The 23,120-nt window shown below is 36.1% G+C and overlaps 4 protein-coding genes across 5 annotated transcripts; 3 read left to right on the plus strand and 1 right to left on the minus strand.

Moving 5' to 3' along the window:
* Positions 1–584: 584 nt before the first annotated feature.
* On the plus strand, positions 585–3,260 carry LOC127517434 (ubiquitin-conjugating enzyme E2 A-like). Of its 2 annotated transcripts, none has more exons than XM_051903118.1 (6): positions 585–947; positions 1,224–1,304; positions 1,616–1,641; positions 1,755–1,844; positions 2,247–2,335; positions 2,431–3,260. In XM_051903118.1, the coding sequence occupies exons 1-6, from the start codon at positions 904–906 to the stop codon at positions 2,557–2,559; spliced, it is 459 nt and encodes a 152-aa protein (XP_051759078.1). In that variant the 5' UTR covers positions 585–903; the 3' UTR covers positions 2,560–3,260. The 2 variants fall into 2 exon arrangements, with proteins under 2 accessions (XP_051759078.1, XP_051759168.1); XM_051903208.1 differs by having other exon boundaries at positions 772–947; positions 1,173–1,304.
* Positions 3,244–6,601, minus strand: LOC127517334 (inhibitor of growth protein 1-like). The gene is made up of 2 exons (XM_051902839.1): positions 5,791–6,601; positions 3,244–4,302 (listed from the first exon to the last, which is right to left on the minus strand). The coding sequence occupies exons 1-2, from the start codon at positions 5,924–5,926 to the stop codon at positions 3,572–3,574; spliced, it is 867 nt and encodes a 288-aa protein (XP_051758799.1). The 5' UTR covers positions 5,927–6,601; the 3' UTR covers positions 3,244–3,571.
* A 197-nt stretch (positions 6,602–6,798) lies between these two features.
* On the plus strand, positions 6,799–17,259 carry cars2 (cysteinyl-tRNA synthetase 2, mitochondrial). The gene is made up of 15 exons (XM_051902194.1): positions 6,799–7,488; positions 7,583–7,633; positions 8,160–8,277; positions 8,408–8,479; positions 8,571–8,676; positions 8,784–8,864; positions 9,130–9,259; positions 11,232–11,365; positions 11,508–11,575; positions 11,691–11,757; positions 11,876–12,014; positions 13,022–13,145; positions 13,268–13,363; positions 15,948–16,172; positions 16,320–17,259. Exons 1-15 carry the CDS (start codon positions 7,244–7,246, stop codon positions 16,377–16,379), a joined length of 1,716 nt encoding a protein of 571 aa, XP_051758154.1. The 5' UTR covers positions 6,799–7,243; the 3' UTR covers positions 16,380–17,259.
* Positions 17,260–17,380: 121 nt separating this feature from the next.
* On the plus strand, positions 17,381–22,170 carry LOC127517386 (ras-related protein Rab-20-like). The gene is made up of 2 exons (XM_051902976.1): positions 17,381–17,799; positions 20,514–22,170. Exons 1-2 carry the CDS (start codon positions 17,610–17,612, stop codon positions 21,062–21,064), a joined length of 741 nt encoding a protein of 246 aa, XP_051758936.1. The 5' UTR covers positions 17,381–17,609; the 3' UTR covers positions 21,065–22,170.
* The last annotated feature ends 950 nt before the right edge of the window (positions 22,171–23,120 follow it).

A 23,120-nucleotide genomic window follows, 5' to 3' on the forward strand; every position in this document is an offset into this window, starting at 1 on the left:
TTTCATTGCCACCTTCTATTAAACTGCAGTTAGGCCCAGAGAACAGAAGCTCACCTTGCCATATTTGGCTGATTTTCTTGTGAGAGAACTTTCTGACTTTCTTATATCTACTACTTTAGTGCACTTTGACCTTGACCCTCGTTTTTTATCTGACATGCATTTTGTACAAAATGTTCTCAGAAAAGCAGGTATACTTTGAAAGTGAAAAGTTTTCTATGCGAAAGCCAATTAAGTAAAAAAAACTGCAATAAATTATTAATTAAAATAAAATGGAAACTTATTCCTTAAATATTAACGCTGCATACATTTTAAAAGTTATTTTGTTTTGAAATACAGCGTGCTGTATCTGAAATAAAGACTGGTCGTCGTGAATAACAAAAGGTGAAATTTGATTAGCAAACTGTTCCCATGGGAAGCTGATACGCCCACCTCGGTTTCCTGCCTCACGTGTTTGGACACACGGGTGTCACCTGTCGTCTGCGTCGACCTTTACTGTGATGCCTACAACGTCATTAGCGCTCCGCCTTCAACAGATGGATCTTCGATTTTATATTTTGTAAAAGGGGGAAACATTTGTAATAAAATGTGGCTGGGCTTATATAATTAATATAACATGCATATGTAAAATTAAATGACAAATATTGCATTTGTAGATTATTTATATGGTACAAGTTTCCTTTGAACTACAATCTCTACATTATTAACGAAGGTCTATAGACGGTTAATAATGTACCACTCCCACACATAGGAAAGTGGTATCGTCTGCAATTCCGTGTTGAAATCCTCCAAGCTGAGCCGAAAAGCAAATTTGAGTCGAGGACCTTTCAAGTGGAGAAAAGGCACATATTATTGGAACAGTTATATCACAATTTTTTTTTATCTTACACTTGTACAGTTTAAGCAATGTCTACTCCAGCACGAAGGCGACTCATGAGGGATTTTAAAAGGTGAATAATGAAAGAAAAATATAAGAGGAGCTGTTGTTTACTGCGCCCGGATGTACCTCATAAAGACCGGATAATGAGGAGAAATATTTAGAAGGGAACTATTTTGATTGATTGTAGGACATGTAAAAAAGTTAATTTTCATATCCATTTTTAAGTAGAAATGAAGATCTGTCAAATGTAGTCTTAAAAAGAAACTAATTTGTTTTGTGTTTATTTGGACCTTAGTTTCCTAAAACTGGCCTGACTCCCTTGTTTGTTTTGATACAAACCCAACAGACTTCAAGAGGATCCTCCAGCCGGTGTTAGCGGTGCACCCTCAGAAAACAATATCATGGTATGGAATGCAGTGATATTTGGGTAAGTACTTATTATGAAAAGGTTTGTGCTGTGAACTAAACCAAGTTTATTATCTTTTTAGATTCACGTTTCTTTGTTCTGAAATCAGAGCATTTTTATGTCATTCATGAACACTTCTCCAAATGGCATAAACAAAGACCAAACCTTTCTATAAAGTTCACAAATTTGGTATTTGTCACTTGAGCATTTGTTGTTATCCACCTGTGCCTGTTTTCACATACTGAAACTGAAAGCAAATCATGATGTGTCATGGTGACATTATTGTGGTTATCCAAATGTTACCAATTTAAATGTTTTATTTTTGTTTTCAGACCAGAAGGAACTCCCTTTGAAGATGGTAAATATAAACACACACTTCTTAAAATGCATAATTTCTTGTAATTCAAAGCATGTATATGATGCCATGTATTTTGTATTCATGCTTTTAAGTTTTTGTTGTTGTTGTTTTAGGTACATTTAAATTGACAGTAGAATTCACAGAAGAATACCCAAACAAACCACCCACAGTTAGATTCATCTCAAAAATGTTTCATCCTAATGGTAAGGTTTCGTTTTTTTTTTATTTTTGTCATTTCAGAATCATATAGTAAGAAAGCATGTTTCCACCACAGAATAAAAAAAAAAACAATAACTGCGACTTCTCACAGTTGTGACTTTTTTAAAGTTTATATCTTCCAATTTGGACTTTATAATGCATGGTTGCTTTGCAATTCAGGCTTTATAACTCACAATTCTGACTTTTTTTCTCAGAATTGTGAGATATGAACTCACAATTGTGAAGAAAAAAAGCCAGAATTGTAAGTCACAATCACCTTCTTTATTTTTTATTCTGTGGCGGCAACAAAGCTTCCATAATGTAGCAGTTTAATTCCGCTGCCCTACGAAGGCTACCATCTCCTTGATGCAATTTAACCACTTCTTTTACTTTCAATGATACTTTAGTATATGCAGATGGAAGCATATGTCTTGACATCCTACAAAACCGTTGGAGTCCAACTTACGACGTGTCATCAATTCTTACCTCAATCCAGGTAAAACATTGTAGCGGTGATGCTTTTTACCATTATGAGCATCAACGCAAATCAAAACACAGCTTGATCAACTTTTTTCTGTTGATTTTTCTCAGTCTTTGCTTGATGAACCAAACCCCAACAGTCCAGCTAACAGCCAAGCAGCTCAACTTTACCAGGAGAACAAACGGGAGTATGAGAAGCGTGTGTCAGCTATTGTCGAGCAGAGCTGGAGGGACAGCTGACCTTACACTGCAGAGCACAGGACTTTGTGTGGTTATAGTTTAGTTGAGTGAATTGTGAGGAAGTTTTTTTCTCTCTCTCTCTTTCTTTTTCCTCCCTCTGTATCCCACACAACTCTCATACTGTTATAATGCACTTTACTCAAAATCCCTCCCTTTTTCCCTTGGAGAAATTGTGCTCGGCCAATATCACCTGGTCATTTTCTGTCCAAAAAGTGACTATACATTGTGTTAGCCTGGACTATATGATGATATATGCAAGGGCCAGTTTTTTTCAAGAAGAGGAATCAAACACCTCTGAACGGACACGGTGCCGGTCTGCCATCATCGAATTGTTCATGCCTCAATTGGAACTGACCTTCAAGTGATCCTGCTATGCTGTTTTTGTGTGTTCTGTTACATGCCTGGAAGTGTGTGTGTGTGGTTTTTTTTTTTTTTTTTTTTTTTCTATTCCATGTGTTATTGAATGCCTCTTATGTACTATATTATAATAATACACTTTGAATTTTGTGTACAGGATCTGTGTATGATCAGTGTCTGTATTCTTTAATTTGCTTGTTTTTTGTTTCAATATGGTCAAAAAAAAAATAATGAATCAAAAGAAAGATAATTGTAAATACATTGAAAGAGAATGAAGAGTAAGGCATAATAGGGATTTTTTTTCAATGTCTAAAGAGCAGGAAGTAGTAAATTATTCAAAGATGTTTATTGTATGTGAAAGCTTTTTATAACTAGCTTCTCATACATTAGCCACATGCTGCATGCGACTAACAAAGAATGGTTATTCACAAAAACAATACAACCTACCACATGACTAAAGACTTATGGATTTTTCCATTTGAAAACTGAATATTTCAATTAAATGCTTTTTGAAAAAAAGGATTTCTGCCTCTGAGAGAGGAGATTTCAATCACTTGGATGATACTTCCTAAGTGATTATCTGATAGGTGTCTCCGGATAAAACCGAAAATAAAGCATAAATCTGAGCAGTTCTTATGAGGTCAGCCATTATGGGTTACCTATTATATGCCCTCTCCTTTTTTGCTTTTTCCAAGGCTTTGTCCATGGTTTTCTCTGTGTCTCCCCTACATTTTGGACAGTACCATTTTCCTTTGGGTTTGTGATTAAGCCCAACACATGAAAAATGGAACCATTCAATTGGACATTCATCATTATCACAACCAATCATCTCTCCAAATGACACCTGCTCACACAAGCAGTAAGTAGGCTCATTCGGATCAATAGGTAGATCTGTAGGTGAAGGCTCTCTGTCAGCTTTGGACCGTTTTTTCTTCTTTGAGGTTTTGTTCCGCTTCTCCCTGGCAATGCCAACGGTGATCCCTTCATCATGGTGAACTGTGGCGATGTTCTCCAGAGTTTCATTATTGTTTTTCTGACGTCTGGAGCGTTTGTTAGCCCCAGAAAGTATATCTATGGAACCAAGGGATTCCTCTCTTTGTTTCTCCTCCTCCCTTCTCTTACTGGGAATAATGGAAGATGTGGTGGTAGCCGTCACACTTTCATGGGATTCATGTCGGGCTTCCAGAAGCTCAGAAAGATTGTCCACTTGCCGGATTCGATTCTCCACCATCTCCACCATCTGACTAGCGAGCTGGATCTTCTCATCGCCCAGCTCCTGACTTCGGATAAGGGCTCTTTGGATAAAGTGCAGCAAACACCTTTTTTGGATGGGGTCTTCTTCCAGGCCATGTTTCTCATGGGCCTCATCTAACTCTTTGAGGAGCTCTGGAATTATACAAAATATTTATTGTGAATACATTTTAATATTCAAACTTATTATTTACTATTCTGAAGGTGTGGTCACATTAGTGAAATTTCACATTCAAAAATGGTCCATTGTCTATCATTGTAAATAGTGTAGTGATGTATGAATCATCATTGATCATTAAATTTATTAAAAGTGACAGTATAGACATTTATAATGTTGCAAAAGCTTATTAGCTATATATATATATATATTAGTTGAACCAAACATAAAAAATTCTGGTCATCATCTGTTATCATCACCCATAAGACTTTTCAAAAACCTCAAAAGGCATCGTAAAATAAATATATGTAAACAAAAGACTATCATATAAATCGTATCTTCACAAGACTTGGATTAAACAGCTCAAATCATATGGATTTATTTTTAAGTACCTTTATGACCATTTGGATTTTCTAAGTTTTGGTTGCTAGACTTTTAATAGAGGAACAAAAACCTCTTGGGTTTCATTAAAAATATCCTAAATTGTGCTTTAAAGATTATTATATTAACCTCGGCGTTGAACATGAAATCTGGCTACACTGCCAGGTAAACACCAATCCCTGCTTACTGAAAACGGCGAATCACAGCTAAGCAACAAAAACAGAGATCCGCCCATGTAATATTCAAAAACCAATCACACTCTATGAACTCGCCCAAATGCGACCAAAATGGGCGGATTCAATATCAATTGACAGTTTCTTCCCGCCAACTGCAGCGCTTTCAAGCCCGAAATGTTGCTTTACATTTATATCTACATGCTTAAATCCAATCCAAAAGCAAAGGAGGTGGAGTATGGGTGCTACTGTGATAAAAAGCAGTTGTGTGTACGTTACACGCGCATTTCTACCCAACGAGCTACGCACTTTATCTGACAACAACCAAATGAACACAAGCACGAAATACTCCCAGCGAGTATGAAAGGAGTAAGACCCCCCGAAATTTGTTTTAAAACACAAGAGCATCTGACAATACAGCCGACAGTGGCGTAAGTGTTTAGGCGTTATAGACAGCAAGTAACTGTAAAAAGTGCAAGCACGAATCGATTTTCTGGTAAATTAGTTTTCCTTTATTTATTTATTTTAATCGCAGAGTGGATTTAACTATTGGAGACGACATATGACGACACCAGCTGTAGCTGCGAATACGACAAATTCCTCAAGATCTGACAAAACAAGCCTACATGAGACCAGGGACGGACTCAAAACGACCGACAACAAAGTTAAAAAAATAAAAAATGTAGGCAGGTCTCCATTTCCGAAATTGTTGCGATTTATGGCACGAACGAGAAGCCTACAAATGTACATCATAATCTTAATAATAGCAAGTGAATAAAAACGAATCACTGACTTTAAGATGCTGTATTGTTTCGCACCGCGTTTGGCGAACATATTTCCACAATTGCAACAACACACACGTAGAATGAACACAAACAGGCGTATTATTGGGAAAAAAGAGTGAAACGTTACCTTGGTATTTGGAGTCCATTTCTCTCATAAGAGACACGTTTCTTTGTAGGTCGAAAGGCAAAGACTCAACCAAGTCCAAGTACTCTCCTACATAGTTAGTGATGTGTAGTGGGTCCCAGCTGGCAGTATTCAGCATTTTAACTACGACTTTGTACTTTAAATTTGTGGGGGGAAATCCTTAAATGGCCAAAAACAAAACGCATCTGAACGGTCAGAATACCCACCTTGGCAAACTGTTTAGACCACCCCTGTTAGTTTAAACAAACATCGGATATATCACCGTGCATAACATTTATACTTGACTCTAACGTGGAGATTCTCCGTGTAGTTTCAAACACTTGGGATGAGTAAATCATATGCGCATGCGTCAGTATGGCAAAAGACTCCCCGTGTAATGTATACATGTGCTGTATGGGCTGCAGCATATTGAATTCATTTTCTATGCTTTTCACAGTTGTCAGGTCACTTCCATTTGAGATTTTAATTTGACCAGACTCCTCCTACTTTAGAGTGGATTTCAGGATCCACTAAAAACGGCTGAAAAGAACATTAAAACATCTTCTGGTTGTACAGATCGTAAGCAAGGGTCGCGCACATACGAGAACTGAAACTTGTCTTTACCCTTTTACTAGATGCCTTGTGTTACATTATGCGGTACGTTGTGCACGGCTAGTGGCATTTCTAACCATTTTCGATTGATGTGTATCTTGCCAATGCCAGCCAAACGGGTGGAGCGTGACAGCTCCTCCTCTCTGGACGCCCAGCCCAGCTCCCCTTCTCCGAATGTAATCTGGGCGTAATGAGCGGAGCTGGAAGGTCTAACCCATAACCATAGCTCTCCATCCATTAGAATAGATCAACAGAGGTGGAGCTGGACTAGGTCAAACTTCACCCATGACGTCCAGAGAAGGGGCGGAGCTGGACGTCATTTAGCTCTGCAATGAGCGCCACTTGTTTGGAAATACATCTTGCTTACATCTTACATTCCAAATACATTCACGAGGAGAAAGTTACTAAATTTGTGTTACAATTTGTTATTTGGATTGGTGGAGCATATTCGAGAGCATTGCCGTAGTGTAGCATAGTTTTTCATGTTACTGTCTTCAATGTCCTTTGCCCCGGTATGATTTTCAGTGCGCGGCCATCTTGAACCCACTGAAAACAGTCGAAAGAGAGATCCGTGTGTCGGCGTGACAGTATGCTGATGTCTATGAGATGAGTGATGGAACCTCACCAGTAGTAGACCGACGAAGCTGGACTTTCAATGTGATGACACTGAAAATAAACTGATCGTGTTGACATACCGAGGAATTGGGAAAGAATAGGTCATCAGTCCAATTGGAAAAACGCGTTTAAATGTCTAGAGATAAATTATACGTAATCGCATTGTCGCAATCTTTTAACCACCACCTGGACTTTGTTCAAATGTTTTGGGTTATATTTATGTAGTAGAATGAAAATGAGGCTGCCTTTAGCATTCATTACAAATGTAAAACTGTTTAATTCTGGCTTTAGAATCAGGCATGGGATTCATAACCAAGTTACAAAAACGTCATTGCTGTCCAGTTGTAATATATGCAGCGGGGCGGAGAGAAAGTGGATAAAACCAGTGGGCTATGACACCGGTGTAATGACTTACAACAGTCTTACCAAGCAGAAAGAGCCTCTAGTTTTGGCACAAGAAAGAATTGCTTCCTGGTAAGGCACACAGTGGTCCATTACGTTAACTGAGATATTCTTACAAGTTATAGAAGTTATTTTTTCTATAACATTTTTCTTTTGTCACTTCCAGGTATAGCTGTGGACCCACTGTTTATGACCATGCCCATCTCGGCCATGCGTGGTAAGTTTCTCTGGTTGATGATGAACTGCCGGAGTAGTTGCAGTTAAGTTGAAAGAAACATCATTTTGTTTAGGTTGTTGCAGTGTTATTTTAATATCATTGATATACTGTTTTAGTTTTTACTACCATTTGCTGTTTACTTATAAATGAGTACATTTTAGTTTTAGCAATTTAGTTGTGTTTTTATCATTTTCATTAGTTTTTCTTTTTAATATTTCTATAGTTTTTTTTATTAATTTTTATATTATATTATTATAAAATATTTTATTTTATAATTATTTTGATACATTAAGTAGAACAAATGAAAATGAGAAATGTTGCCTTGACAGCTAGCTGAAATAAAATAATTTTAAGTTCTTTTATATTTTATTTCAGTTAACGTTTATTTTATTTCAATTATCAAAAATATTTTTATTTATGGTTTTAGTTTACTATAATAACCCTGGGTTGTTGCTTGGTCAGCAGTGAATAAATTTCTCTGCCAGCCTTTTCAGCCTATTTTCTTCTTTTTCTTACTTCCATGCAGCTCATATGTCAGATTTGACATTCTGCAAAGGATCTTATCCAAACTTTTTGGAATCAATGTCATCCATGTAATGGTCATCACTAACATTGATGATAAAATCATACAAAGAAGCCTTGAGGTAAGTGTCAACTTGTACTCTTTCACCCCTGTTTTAGTACATACAAGATTAGTCATTTATGTGGAAGGATGTTTATATTTGGCAATTTTAAGACACATAGAAAGTTATTTTGGTTTCGTTTCTTTTGCAGGAGAACATCTCACCCACCGTCCTTGCAAGAATGCATGAGGAAGAGTTTAAGAAGGACATGCAAGCACTGCGGGTAAATCACTTTTTTTTTTTTTTTTGATGATTTGACTAAAATGACTAAAACCATTAATACATATTTGACTGGTCTTTGTTCATTTGTCCAGGTTCTTCCTCCAGCAGTATACATGAGGGTGACAGACAACATACCTCAGATTGTAGCTTTCATAGAGCGCATTATCAGAAATGGACATGCCTATGTCACAAATCAAGGTACCTCTCTCTCTCTTTTTTTTTTTTATTGACAGTATGTCAAGTCTTTTCCTTCTACATGTAAAGAGAAGATGAAACTGAACATCCAGTATGATTTGTTGACCCAGGGAATGTCTACTTCAACACTCAGTCCATTGGTAGCCGTTATGGCAAGCTTGTGAATCTTGGAGGCATTGTTGGGGAGCAAGGTATGTTTATGACATCTGTTTTTTTTTTTGTCTTCATCAATAAAAGTAAATGTGGGTAGTATTCTCAATCTTTAAGCACACATGATTTGTCATTATAATGATTTTCTGTGTTATCGGGCTAACAAACCTACTGGTAATATTTACAAATATTACTGATAATAGATAATCTGTAGATAAGAGAAGTTATTTTTTGGGGGAAAAATGATATGCTGTAGACACCATGACCTAAATCATATAGAGTATTTTATAGTTTCTTGTATTTTAGGGGTTCAGGATAAAAGGGATCCAAGGGACTTTGCTCTGTGGAAAGCATCCAAACCACATGAACCTCACTGGGATTCACCTTGGGGACAAGGAAGACCTGGTTGGCACATTGAATGTTCTACAATTGCTAGGTAAATCCTCTGCCTTAAGGCTGGCCCAAACTATAAGGGTTTTTAAAATCGTATCAGATTTTAGTAAGTGGAAGCTGTTAAGAAAAAAGACAACAAAATCATGACAACAAAAACATTTGGAATGGGCCATTATTATGGCAGCAATAGATATGAAATAAAATTTTAATTGTATTCATATAAATTAGGACTTGCAATGACTAATCATATTACTAGTTGACCAAATAGATACATGTTTACCTTCTGCATATAGGTGGTTGTGTTAACTTGTTTCTGGTAATTTCCATATTTTTAAAATGAGAGCTATCATTTTGAAAGATAAAATGCAAGACAAAACCATTTAAACCATAGTGTGTAAATTTTCCCGTTATTAAATAGGACATTTAAAGGAATGAACAATAATTATATAGGATATTATTTTCCTATTGTATTAAATTTATTATCAAGTTGAACATGTGAAGTCCATTTCCATGTTCGTAGGATCACAGAACTCACTCCTCCACCATGAATAAATCGTAATCCAATGAAGATAAGAAAATTGTATTTAAAATACAATAATAATGTTCATACAAAAAATAAATACATTTTAGTAATATCATAAGACATCCCCTTCAGCCAATAAAATTAAAATGTGCTTGACATTTTTGGCAACAAGGAAGTGAAGGAGACATTAGCGCATGTTGGGTCACATGTTGTCAAGGCACCATAGTGAGTTCATTTTAGAGTAGAAAATATATATAAATTCCATTTTTAAATTCATTTTACATCCAAATGTGTTTTCTGACGTTTTTGGTCATTTTTTTTTTTATGCACATATTGTAAAAATGAAAATTCAAAGACCAAAAAGTCCTTTTAGGAGATAAATATTTTCTATGTAGCTGGCACTATTGTTCAGTACTGGCAGGCAGTATGATAGCCTTTTTGCCTGTGTTTTAGGTTGATGTTAGTAAGTTTTATAGAAGACAGAGAGAAAAAGCTCTACCTTTTCCAGAAAGTACTGATGATAGTGACTGCAGTGCATCAAAAAAATTAGGTCATCGTAAGAAAGGAAGAAGTTGAGGATCAAGGAGGATAGAAGAAGTGCGGATGATGACAGAGATGAAGAATATAAGTCATAGATTTTTGTGGAAGTCAGGCATTTGGGTACATTATCCTATGCCAGTTTGGAAGATGAGATCCATACTACAACCAAAGGTCAGATACCATTGCCTATTGGCCTCACTACGCTGACAACCAGAGATGCTCCAAAAATGATGACTAAACAGGTCAAAATTAAGTTCTGTGTGGAAAGTGTGGAAAGGGGTATAATGAAAAAGAGGAGTCTTGTTGATTTTCACTTGTACTTTGATTTGGAATTCCAAGAAAGAAACAATGTTTTTCAAGATTTTCTTTTAATGCTTTTTGAAACATTTAGACATAGTTTCACTATTTTTCAGGCAGTTACATCTGAATTAGTTTTAGACATTTTTTTTTTTTTTTTTTTTTTACATTTGAGTTCCAAATTAAATATAGTAGCACAAGACAAAACTAAGACATTTTCATTACTTTTCAGATGGTGAAAATGCATTTGAATATGTGTGAAGTATACTTTTATACTTTTTTAAATATACTTTTTTTTTTTTTGACAATTTGTTACATTCGGATATACATAACAATAAAAAAAATATCTGTCATTACTTCCACTTCATTTGGACTTTAAGAGAATTAAAGTTTTCAGTTGAGGAGTAGTCTGAATATTTTACTTTTACACATATAAATTCTAAGAAAGGTCAAACACAAACATTGTTTTTAACTGTACAAAATTATGCTTATTACCCCCCCCCCCCCCCCCCCCCCCCCCCCCCCTTCCAAAAAAGAAAAAAAGTGGCAAGCTTCAGAATGGTTGATCATTCTAGGAATGGATGGGGTTTGTAGCAGAATTACAAAATCATATTTTCATATGAAATGGTACACTGTTTGCTTTTCTTGTCTGTAGCTCAGTGTTTGGAAGTCAGTTGGACATCCACTCCGGAGGGATTGACCTTGCCTTCCCTCATCATGAGAATGAGATTGCCCAGTCTGAGGCATATCATCAGTGTGAACAATGGGGAAACTACTTCCTGCACTCCGGTAATGCCCTCAGTCTTCTGGTTTAAGAAGAAGTATTGGGTAGTAATATTTTAACGAGCATACTGTATTTTGTTGCATAGGTTCTGTGAAATTTTAGCTTTACTGCTCAAAGTATCTATTTAATGAAAACTTTGTTTTCCAGGGCACCTTCATTTGAAAGGAAGTGTAGAAAAGATGTCAAAATCCTTGAAGAATTATATAACTATAAAGGTAACAAATTATAATAATAAAATTGTAAATGATGTGTTCTGTATTATGTGTTCTGCGTTCTGCTATTATTAATAGATAATAGCATCTTTTAAATCGAACTCTCTTCATAATCTAGGATTTTCTGTCATCTTACACTGCTAATGAGTTTCGACTTTTTTGCCTTCTAACCAAATACAGATCAGGTATGTGTTACATGCTGAAAGAAACTCCTGAAGGATATACTCGTACAATTTTGCATCTAGTAGAGACAGATATTCTACATTTACTGTACATTTTTTGTGGGTCTTTTAAACTTTTCAGCAATTGACTATAGTGATGCTAGCATGAATGAAGCCCGATCTACCTTGTCCACCATCTCTGCCTTCTGCCACAACGCACAGGCCTACATGCAGGGCCACTTACAGTGCCAGCCTATAGAGGAGGGAATTCTCTGGGAGAGGTAAAGACAGACCACCCTCAGGCTCTGATATACATTTTGAACAGTAGAATGGCAAGAATAAGGCCAGGTTCGCACACTTGTCCTGTGTTTTTTCTGTCTTTTCATGTATGAATATATGAGCTGTGTGTCATGAAAAGGTTTTATATCCAGTCACTGCTCCCATCAGTTTTGTGTTCTGGATGTGATCCAAATCAATGTGCTTTACACTCATTTAAAAATAGAAAAGCGCTCAAAACTGGTTTGACAGATGAACACATCCCTAAATTTATAGTTACTTCAGACACTGTCACTATGGTTATAAGTGTTAAGGCCTATTCACACCAAGTATGATAACTATAACAAATAAAGATATAGTTCTAAAAATCATTATCAATGTAAAAGAATAGCAGAGTTCAAACCACCACTATAACGATAAAGGCACAGAGAAACAACTGCTGTGAGCACTTTCAGAACTATCTTTTTTCCAGTTGATGAACAATAAAAACATTGACAGCCAATCAGAATACATCCTGCTTTAAAGAGCTTAAGCATTTAAAGCAGCAGATGACAAAACGTCTCGGTTATGTATGTAACCCTTGTTCCCTGAAGGAGGGAATGGAGACGTACGTCAGTAGTGACCGACGAATTGGGATATCACAATTCATCGGTCACTACTGACGTACGTTGAACGTGACCGACTGAAAGGGAAATGCAGCTTGTGCTTAAAATAATCAGAATGTTATCGGCCGCTGGTGTAGATGCTAATATAGTTATTATATAGTAATTGTGCTTGGTGTGAAAGGGCCTTTTTTCACAGCTATTGCCAGAATAGAAAAAAGGGCTTTACTGTCATTCAGTCAGTAATTGAGTTGCTCCTGTAAGCTGTTGTATGAACAGAACAATTCAGAATCACACCTGATAGTTAATACGGTTATCGATCCTAAACATTTACTGTGTGAACGAGCTAATGATGAAAAATTCTTTGTCTCCCAACTCCTTTTTGTCTTCACTGTCTTTGTTTGGTCAAGGTTGTGTGCTACACAGACTAATGTTCGGAAAGTACTCGCTGATGATTTTGACACCCCAAAAGCTGTGGATGCCATTATGAGCCTCATTCACCATGGCAACTGTCAGCTTCAGCCTGTTACTAAGGTAACATCATAGGGTAGGTCACTGAGGCCTCACATTCTTTATATCCTCATTACAAAATATTATATTAAACCCTAATTTATATTTATTTGTCAACTCATTTTACTGTCTTTCTGTGTTTGAAGGTTCATGGGCCTAGGAGTCCTGTTGTATTTGGAGCCATGCTGTCCTATGTCAGGGAAATCATGGGTGTTTTTGGAGTTGATCTACTGGACACAAAGGTGAGAGATAAAACATTAAAGCTAATGTATTTTTTTCAGTGTTAAAATCCTTCACCCTTTCCTAGTAATGTTCACTGATGTACAGAGGCAGCACAACCTGCTTGACCGAACAATGGCACATGAGTGAAGTATTTGCGAAACCCTTTGGGAATAAGGATGGATGAATAGATGGAAGGAAGAAAATAAAATGTATCATTTACATTCACATAAATATACATTAAAAATCAGTTTATATTAGTATCAAGTAATCAGACATAGGCCTACTCCTTTCCTTCTGAGCAATTTTTTGGGATTTTTGTTATACATGTGCGTGTAGAAATCTGTGATATGGCCTTATATTTTTTCCCCCAGCTTAATGACCATGCAAAGCAATCATCAGACTTTGCCTGTGACCACTAACCATATTTAACAGTTGGCAATATATATTATTGGTTGCAAAGTACTTTGGTTTTCAATAATTATTTGGCTTTCAATAATCACATGTTTTTGGAATTTTTTTTTTTTTCTAATGTGCACCTGGGGCAAAAAAGGCACAAAGGGGGGGTAAATAAAGGCCTTCTGAAGCAAAGCGATGCGTTTGTGTATGAAAAAATATTCAAATTTTAAAAATGTATAAAGTAAAATATCTAGCTTCCGCCAGACCGCCTTCCGTTTCAACTTATGAAGAAAGTGTAATGCCTCACGCAGTTCAAAACACTTAGGCTACATCCTACGCCTTCTGTATTCAACTTATGGAAAAAACTTTACTGACACAAAGTCAGCTAGATATTTTACTTTATAACTTTTTAAATATGGATATTTTTCATACACAAACACATCGCTTCGCTTCAGAAGTCATTTATTACCCCCCGGAGCCGTGTGGAATACGTTTTGCTTTGGATGGATGCATTTTCTTGAGCTTTATACTCTTTGGACCAGTTCACTGCCATTATAAAGCTTAGATGCATCAGGATATTTATTAATAACTCTGATTGTGTTCATCTGAAAAAAAGTCATATACACCTACAGAAGGATGCCTTGAGGGTGAGTAAAGCTAGGGGTAATTTTCATTTTAAAGTGAACTAATCCTTTAAATTAGTCCCTGGTGCAGAAGAAATCTGCAGAAAATGCCAGAGTTCTGCAATCTTGCAAATGCTTTCATTATAAACAACAAATTGCAGATACAATGTAAATAAGAGGTTCATTGTGCATTGTAGTCAGCTTCACCGATTATAACAGGAGTTTTTGTGAGATTGAAGAACATCAATTGGGTCAGTAACATCAATTACTGACCCTCATGCCGTTCCAATGGAATAAGGGAGTGGCCCTCCTGATAGCACAGAACGGGCCCCCTGTCTGACCAGGCCCCTTTAGAATCGTCCTAATCTTCCCCCTGTAATGGCGCCCCTGAGAACAAACCTCATTGATTCTTTCGCATCAAACATGTACATTTGAGCTTTTGTTTACCTTTTTTTTTTTATTTATTTATTTATTTTTTTTTATGTGGCATGTGATCAGGCCAAAATAACAAAAAGAAATCTTCTAAATGAAGATATAACTCTTTCGTAAACCAAAACAAAAAGCAAAATAAACACATGGCTTTACTTCCTTGGCTTTTTCATAAATAGGAGAAAACGTGTTAAAAAAGAAATTGGTACCCTGCTCCTTACAAAGTTAGGGCGCTAGTGAAGCGTTAGTTAAATAAACATAGCACATTACTCGAGCTAAAAGATCACACAGCAACACATCTGAAGCAGGAGAGGGAAACCTGAAGAATGGAGATCCTACACTGGAAGCATCCAGTGTATCCGCAGAGCCACTTTGATCTGCTCATATAATCAAGATGGTCCTCACTGCAGAACACGAGATCCAGGGGGAGTCTCTGATCCAACCCCTCCCATTTTACATATCCCTAAACCTACGCGTCTCCGCCCCACTGGATCTAAACCTACCCATCTCCACCCCCTGAATCTGTACCCAACTCCTCCCATTTTACATATCCATAACCTACCCATCTCTGCCCCCTGGATCTCGTGTTATGTAGTGAGGGGCTACTAATGTAATCAGCAAGCCTGTCAAACACTGATGAGCACAGAGAACAGAAGGAAACAAATATACATGCACTGCACACACATATACACTCCCACACAATAATACAGACATATTATACTTAGAAACAAAGTTACGTAACACCTAGTGTTTGGTTTATTTTGTACTCTAGTACAGTGGTTCCCAACCACGTTCCTGGAGGTCCCCCAACACTGCACATTTTCCATGTCTCCTTTGTCTGACACACCCATTTCTGGTCTTGGAGTCTCTGCTAATGAGCTGATGATCTGATTCAGGTGTGCTTGATCAAGGAGACATGTAAAATGTGCAGTGTTGGGGGGCCTCCAGGAATGTGGTTAGGAACCACTGCTCTAGTAGATGCCTCATATTTATTTGATAACTCACATTATTATCAACATTATTTCCTTTGCCCAAAACCCACAGTTTTCATCTGAGCCAAGGCATACACTAATTATTTTCTTCCTTGTAGACATTGACGTCCTTTTTCTTTTATTTATTGCAACACTTTTTAATACTTTTACACTGTGTTCCTTAGGAAGTCCATGATTCCTCCGGAGTTTTGAATAATGTGGTGGAGGAGTTGGTGCATTTTCGGAGTGAGGTTCGTAAATTTGCACTTTCTGTGCAAGACCAAGCTCCACAAGACCCCCAGCCTGGCAGTGAAATTCAGAAAGGTCATCCACAGCCAGACAGAGTACCCTTGCTGAAGGCCTGTGATGCCTTAAGGAATAATCTAGCACCCCTTGGAGTCCACATAAAGGTAAGATTTCATCCTGTTAGACTAAGTGCAGCAGAGTTTTTCTTATAAGAGAAAAACTCTTATAAGAACATCCAATGCCTTCTGTCAAAGCACATTGCAAGGCTCATTATGGTTTACAGTGCTAATATTTTTTTATTTTGGTTTCAGGATAGAAGCACAATCTCCACTTGGGAAATTACAAGAAGAGGAGAGACAAGGAAGAATTAACCACTTACTGAACTGGACCAAACCTTTATCTGTTAGAACTTTGACATGCTGTTTGTAACATTTCCTTGGTGGCTGTTCAAGCTTTTCCTTCAAAGAAATTACAGTTCAACTAAGGACACTTGCAAAAAAAAAAAAAATCACATTTATTACTTCTATTGTGCAACTAAAGTTGAAAAAAAAAAAAACCAAAGAAAAAACAGTAATCATAACCACATATTGAATCTGATGATAAAGATTGAAAATGTTAATAAAAACAACTACTCTGTTCATAGTTTATCCTCAAGTAGCACTTAACCCTTTCTCAACCACTCTTATACAGAAATAACTAAAGTGAAGGATCCTTATCGAACTCCACTGGCTGATGATCAGAACACTAACCATAGCAATGTTACAAGTTAGGGCAAAGTTATTCATATAAGGGTACTTGATGTTTGATTGGTGGAAGACTTGTGTACAGTGTCATTTTTCAGAACATCTAATGGTTTTTCCGGAAGGATTTGTCATTTGATATTAGAACACATTCTGTAGTGGCTTTCTAAAGACCTCTGTACATTCATTGAAATTATACCACTGTTTTAGCAAGACAGAATTTTTCAACACTATGAACTATCATAATGTCTAAATATGTTACAATACTATTATATAACATTTGAAACTGGTTATGGAAAAACAAAATGGATTACTGTCATAAGTTTCCTCCTTAAATGGGGAAGAATAAGAGTAAAATATGTCAGAATAAAAAAATAAAAAGGCTGTCGGAATATTTCATATAAACTCAAATTAAAGATCTGAGAAGCAGTTGCTCTAATGCCATACACCTAAATAGACATAAGTAACATGGGGACAATAAAGATTCATTCAAATTATTTTTTAAAATAAATTTTTGTCTTTTTCTCTTCTCTGTGACGACATTTGCAGATTAAATCTGGAGTCGGGACTTTTTTGCATTGTGCCATTGGTCTTGAGTTTCCTGTTTCGTCATTGTTAGAAGTGAACTTTTAAGTGCTCATTTAAATGGACCGTGATTTTAAGCACGAGCAAGACCATTTCAAAACACTTGAATAGCTCGGAAAACCTGGTGAGAATCTGCTCCTTAATATTTTTCTACAGTTCAAGCCAAAAGATATTACCACCAGACAGTAAGAGAAAACCGAGGAAACGGCACGCATTTGTTATGGAAGGCGGAGTTGGAAGTCTAATATAATTTTGAGTGTCCTCACCGTTAAAATCATGCCTCCACCTGGGAAAATGAGAAAGCCCGTTATTAAAATGGTCGTCTTAGGAGACATGAATGTAGGGAAAACGTCCCTGCTGCACAGGTACATAGAGAGAAACTTCAAGGACACCTTAAGCACAATTGGTGGAGCATTTTTCTTGAAGCAGTGGGGTCCATACAACATCTCCATCTGGGATACAGCGGGTAAGATGAATATTATTTATAGTGATCACCTATTTAATTTTATTTAATTTGATTTTTATTTAAACAAAAGAGTAACAGGAATGAGTAAAATAAACACATGCACACACAGGTTTGTTTTACTATCAAAGTGAGGACATTCCATAGGCGTAATGGTTTTTATACTGTACAAACTACATTCTATCCCCCTACACTAAACCTACCCATCACAAAAAACATGCATTTTTACATTTTTAATAAAACATTGTTTAATATGTTTTTAAAGCTATATTAAATATGAGGACTCACAGGTACATAGTCCTCATATTTCGCGTGTGTGTGTGTGTGTTCCACTCAATGTTAGGTTTGTGCCACAGCTGCCCTAAACTAACAGTATTGGTGATTACCAAAATCATTTTTTTTTATGTTTCTGTAATGCTTAATCCACACCATTATATGCAAGCTCTTTAGTCACAGTAGTGTTTGTAATGTAATTGTTGGGATTTAATATCAAAGATAGATCGCTCAAAATTTTAATCAAAAGCAAGTCTTTGGGAACAACTAGAAACTATTTGGATAACAACAGAGACTATGGAAAAGTACATAAAACAATGCCAGCAAGAATGCAAGATGTTATCAAAGCCAAAGAAGGCCATACAAAATAAAAATAAAATGTATCTATTTTTTGGTTATGTGTGAATAAACACTGTTGAGTGGTTCCAGTTTGTTATTTGCTTAATAATGACAATAAAATGTTTAGTTTTAAACAGGTTTTTTTTTTTTTTTTGACAGATTCATAAACTATTAATGTTTTCTCTTTATTATGACAGGTGGTCTAATAAATTTGTTAAGTACTATTTATGTTATATTTAATTTACCTGTAGCCCTATTTAAAAACGTCACATTTAAGTTTTGGAATTTTACAGCACTAGTTGTTTTATTTTTTTAAATGTCAGATTGTGATATTTAGATTTGGACAAGAGTTGATCCACATGTGATTGTGATGAAATCAAGTGACAAGCCTTACTAGTCATGTGGTATTTCCTGATCCATCCATGATCCTGAGATATCGATTCCTTTTATCAATCTAAATAAATCTGATTGAGTAATTATACATGATCTCATTGATCTGCCAAAATGAACTATAGTTGTGTAGTGGGGGGAAAAAGTCTTTGTTTATTTTTAAATCTTTTGCTAGTTTCTAAAAGCAGCATGTGAGTGAGTGACAAAAAAAGGGAAAGACTTGCCCTGACATTGCATCAATGACTGAAGCTACCTCGTGTTCTTTGCAGGATTGTGCAATCTTAAAAGTTTCCAAAATGAATGTGGAATTTTTTTCACAGGATTTTAGTAGTCATTGATAGCCTGCCCTGTAATATAAACCCATATGTTTTAATGGAACATAACATAGATCTGTTGCTTCCATTCAGTAAATGCGCACCATTTTTTGAATGGAAGCAACAGATCTATGTTGTTTCATCAAAACATTTAAGAATGGGTTAAAAAAAAAAAAAAAACACATTTTAAAGATTAAGTCAAAAGGATATTTGACCTTTTTGTCTTTAGTCTAAACAAGTCAATGAGGTATACATGCTTCTTCAACTGTGATAGTAATGCTCAGCTGATGGCTTTACATCCTGTCAGAACCAGCTGCTGTTTCATAGACACTCCATTGTTAGCCATGTTGCCTGTAGCTCATTGATTTTTGAGGTTGTTTTCACATATTGCATATATAGTTAATCTAATTTTAACTTATGGGGGAAAACAAACAAAGAAAAAGTCTTTACAAAATGTTTAGAATATTAGAATTAGGTACTTTAAAGGAGTATTCTCTTTTCATAATATGATACAATACAATATAATATAATATACACATTTAACCCCTTTGTGTGCACTGTAAAACTGTAAAAACAAAAATGACATCAGTAATGCACTTACACTGGATAAGAGGCAAGGCGTTTAAAAGCGGAAATGTGAAGCTTGTGTTTTTGCTGAAGCGCTTACAGTAAAGAGGTAGTTTCCTCAAAAATGAAAGTTCTGTCATAATTTACTCAAACTCATGATTTCCAAACCCCAGTGATTTTCTTTATTGTGTGAAACACAAAAATTAGACAATGACATTAGGCAAAATGTTCATACTGCTCTTTTCTATACAATGAAAGCGAAAGGTCTTCTGAAGTCATAGCTGAAGTGATAGCTTTGAGTGAGGAACGGAAATTTCACAGCTGAATCTTAACTTTGTCAAAAAATTCCACTGACTGACCCCATAAATGATCAGAAAAAATCTTGAAAACTTGACCTTGAGATGGGGTGAAAAAGGAACATTATTTGATTTAATTGTTAGTAGTATTGCTAAATGAACCGACCCCGATGTTTTTACCTCATTGATGAAGGAAGGAGGGAAAAGAATAGGTTACCAAAACATGAACATTTTGTTATTATTCACTTACAGTACATTATTGTTATTTTTTCCATGTCATACAAATACAAATTTTAAAGAGTCACAAATTGGACTGACAGTTTACAGGCTTACAGACTCAGCTATCCTGTCACAACAGTTCTCAAGTTGACAGTTCATTGGAGGGCAAGATTACTAAATAACGTACTTATCTTATATGTGTGTGTGTGCGTCAATTTATTTATATAGAAATATATATTATGCTACTCTTGGACTGTAGCCAGCTTTTAATATATGTGATTTATTAATCTGTGCATTTCTGTGCTTCTGATTTCATCAGGTCGTGAACAGTTCCATGGTCTGGGCTCCATGTATTGTCGTGGCGCTGCAGCCATCATTCTAACGTATGATGTCACAAACTGGCAGAGCTTCGTAGAGCTTGAAGATCGCTTCCTCTCTCTCACTGACTCTGCCAATGATGATAGCATATTTGCCATAGTGGGCAACAAAGCAGACCTCACTGACCCTCAAGCCCAAGTTATGACCCCAGAAGAAGTCAGGGCAGAAGAGGGATGTGTACTTCCCCTTTCATCCTGCCCCACACCCCCAGATTTTCCTTTGCACAAACAGGTGAATCAGGATGATGCCATAGCACTTTACAACCGCATAATTCACCATAAGTCACTAGAGGGCATCAGTCCACCAGCAGAGAAGATGTGCTTCGAGACAAGTGCTAAGACTGGGTTTAATGTAGATGTTATGTTCGAGACACTCTTTGATCTGGTGTTGCCATCCATCGTTCAAAAACGCTCCCAAAATGAGTCGCCCACATTGTGTTTGGAGGACTATAATGAAGAGGGAAGGAAGAGCAAAGGGGACTGTTGCAGATGATTACAGAGCTGTTTACTCCAGTAAATCTTGTACGTTGTCACAGTAAACAGTGGCTTATTGGTCACTGTGTGTGTGTGTGTGTGTGTGTGTGAGTGAGAGAGAGAGAGAGAGAGAGAGAGAGAGAGAGAGAGAGAGAGAGAGAGTCTTTATATCTCTGAGATAATCTTGTTTTTCATAGATAGAACACAAAGACTTTGAACTTAAGTTACTCAGTGTTTTGGCCCTCAAGTTGTTCATGTTCTTCTGAACACGATAAATACAAAGGTGTGTCAAAGAAATCCAAATATACATTGTTTACAGTACCATACTTTTTAATATTTTTTAAAAATTATTTTATTTTGAATTAACACTGTTAAATTATTAAAAAAAAAATGGTATTCATATTATTTGTGATTGTCATTTACTAAAGGTTTATGAATACAATTATCACTCAACAAGCAAGTTGTTAATAGGTTTTTCACTTTCACTCTTTTCCACTTTTACAGTCTGCTGTCATTACAATTCTTTGCACTCATTTAAAACTGGGTCATCCTTGTTTTTTGTGCAATAATGTTACTACAATGTCTCCCCGCTAGAGGTCGCATTACACTGAGAAAAGGCTAAAGGTTAAAAAGCATGCATGGTTGCATGGCGTGCTTATGTGTAATTATAGTAGCAAGAATCGAACAGAAGTTGTTGAATAGAACACACTGAATCCTAAACATTCATTGGAAATCGAAATATGGGCTCATTGCATTATGACACACTAATGGCAATTGTAATCAGTAGGTGCCCTTTAATTACTTTGTGTTGTCAAGTCACACTCATTTGTTTGTGCCTTACTTATGAAACAATCATATATATACCCTAACATTTCCAAAAAAGTAGAATCGTTGTGTTGTTTATTATCTGGGTTTGTCTCTTGCTCCTGTCCAGATTCATCTGTGATGTAACATTTGTGCTGAATTAAACACTCATTAACTTGAGAAGCAGAGCCTGCAATGTGCATAGACCACACTTCACTTGCTGATGGAGCAGAGCTCCACATTCTCTTTCCCGCAACACCCATCTACAGTGAACGTTCACTTATAGAATGCATTTAATAAAGAAAAAAAAAAACTATTCTAGCTGCTTGTGTCTGCATGAGTGTGTAAAAATAAGTCACTTTCATGTGACTATGAATTAGGGGTAAAACTTTATAATACTGTTCCCTCATTAATGAATAACTACACAGGAACAAATGAGTAACACATTAATATACTACTACTAGTAACTACTTTTAACTAACAAGAAACTCTGATTAACGAATTAGTAAGTAATAGTGCTCGGTTGAATGTGGTAGTTCACTGTTAGCTAATCAATATATTATATACTATATTATGCTATAATACTAATTATACTATAATATATTACTATACTATATTTTTTCATACCTTCAAAAGGGATACTAAGAACTACTATATATACTTTTATAATTAATATGAATAATGCATAATGTATAATTAATTCTAAAATAAAGATTATGGTAACCCACTAGTAATGACTCAAGTGTTACTATACCATTCTAAAGGAATTGCTAATTATTTAGAAAAATGTTCTAAATGAAAGTTAAAGTTAATTGTTCATTCTTATCAGAAACAGAAAGTGCATTTCTCATGGGGGAAGGGATGAGTAAGAGTCTGAAAGAGCCTTGTGTATTTAGCGCTCTATAACAAATGCACAATTTTGGGTTAACGGTAGAGCTGACTCCAAATCATTTGATATTATGCATGTATGTATGTATTTTAATAAAAGCATTTTTTTTCTTTTATATTGGATATGTGCATTAGAACGACAGCAGCCTAATATGTGTAGGCTACCTGCTGCTGTTCGTGCCATTAATCAAACAAACAAAGACAAAACAAAATTCCCTTACTGCTCTTGACGAAATAACTTAGTAGCTTTAATAAGAATCAATCGATGTATATTTCATTCACACAGTGAAGACTATGCAGTGTCATAGCCTCCTCTAAGCAACAAACTAAAGATCTGAAGATCTTACAAAGCAGGGTAAGGCTATGAATGCTTCTGTAAAGGC

The sequence above is a fragment of the Ctenopharyngodon idella genome, chromosome 1 (genome assembly GCF_019924925.1).
Source record: "Ctenopharyngodon idella isolate HZGC_01 chromosome 1, HZGC01, whole genome shotgun sequence".
Lineage (NCBI taxonomy): Eukaryota > Metazoa > Chordata > Actinopteri > Cypriniformes > Xenocyprididae > Ctenopharyngodon > Ctenopharyngodon idella.

Bases quoted from the DNA above. Each gene is read 5' to 3' on its own strand.
- LOC127517386 (XM_051902976.1), top strand. From the start codon at position 17,610: ATGCCTCCACCTGGGAAAATGAGAAAGCCCGTTATTAAAATGGTCGTC. The intron at 17,800-20,513 runs GTAAGATGAATA...TGATTTCATCAG, and splicing joins CTCCATCTGGGATACAGCGG to GTCGTGAACAGTTCCATGGT.
- LOC127517434 (XM_051903118.1), top strand. From the start codon at position 904: ATGTCTACTCCAGCACGAAGGCGACTCATGAGGGATTTTAAAAG. The intron at 948-1,223 runs GTGAATAATGAA...CAAACCCAACAG, and splicing joins CTCATGAGGGATTTTAAAAG to ACTTCAAGAGGATCCTCCAG. The intron at 1,305-1,615 runs GTAAGTACTTAT...TTTTGTTTTCAG, and splicing joins TGGAATGCAGTGATATTTGG to ACCAGAAGGAACTCCCTTTG.
- LOC127517334 (XM_051902839.1), bottom strand. From the start codon at position 5,926: ATGCTGAATACTGCCAGCTGGGACCCACTACACATCACTAACTATGTA. The intron at 4,303-5,790 runs GTAACGTTTCAC...GTATAATTCCAG, and splicing joins AATGGACTCCAAATACCAAG to AGCTCCTCAAAGAGTTAGAT.
- cars2 (XM_051902194.1), top strand. From the start codon at position 7,244: ATGAAAATGAGGCTGCCTTTAGCATTCATTACAAATGTAAAACTGTTT. The intron at 11,366-11,507 runs GTAATGCCCTCA...TTTGTTTTCCAG, and splicing joins AAACTACTTCCTGCACTCCG to GGCACCTTCATTTGAAAGGA. The intron at 12,015-13,021 runs GTAAAGACAGAC...TGTTTGGTCAAG, and splicing joins GAGGGAATTCTCTGGGAGAG to GTTGTGTGCTACACAGACTA.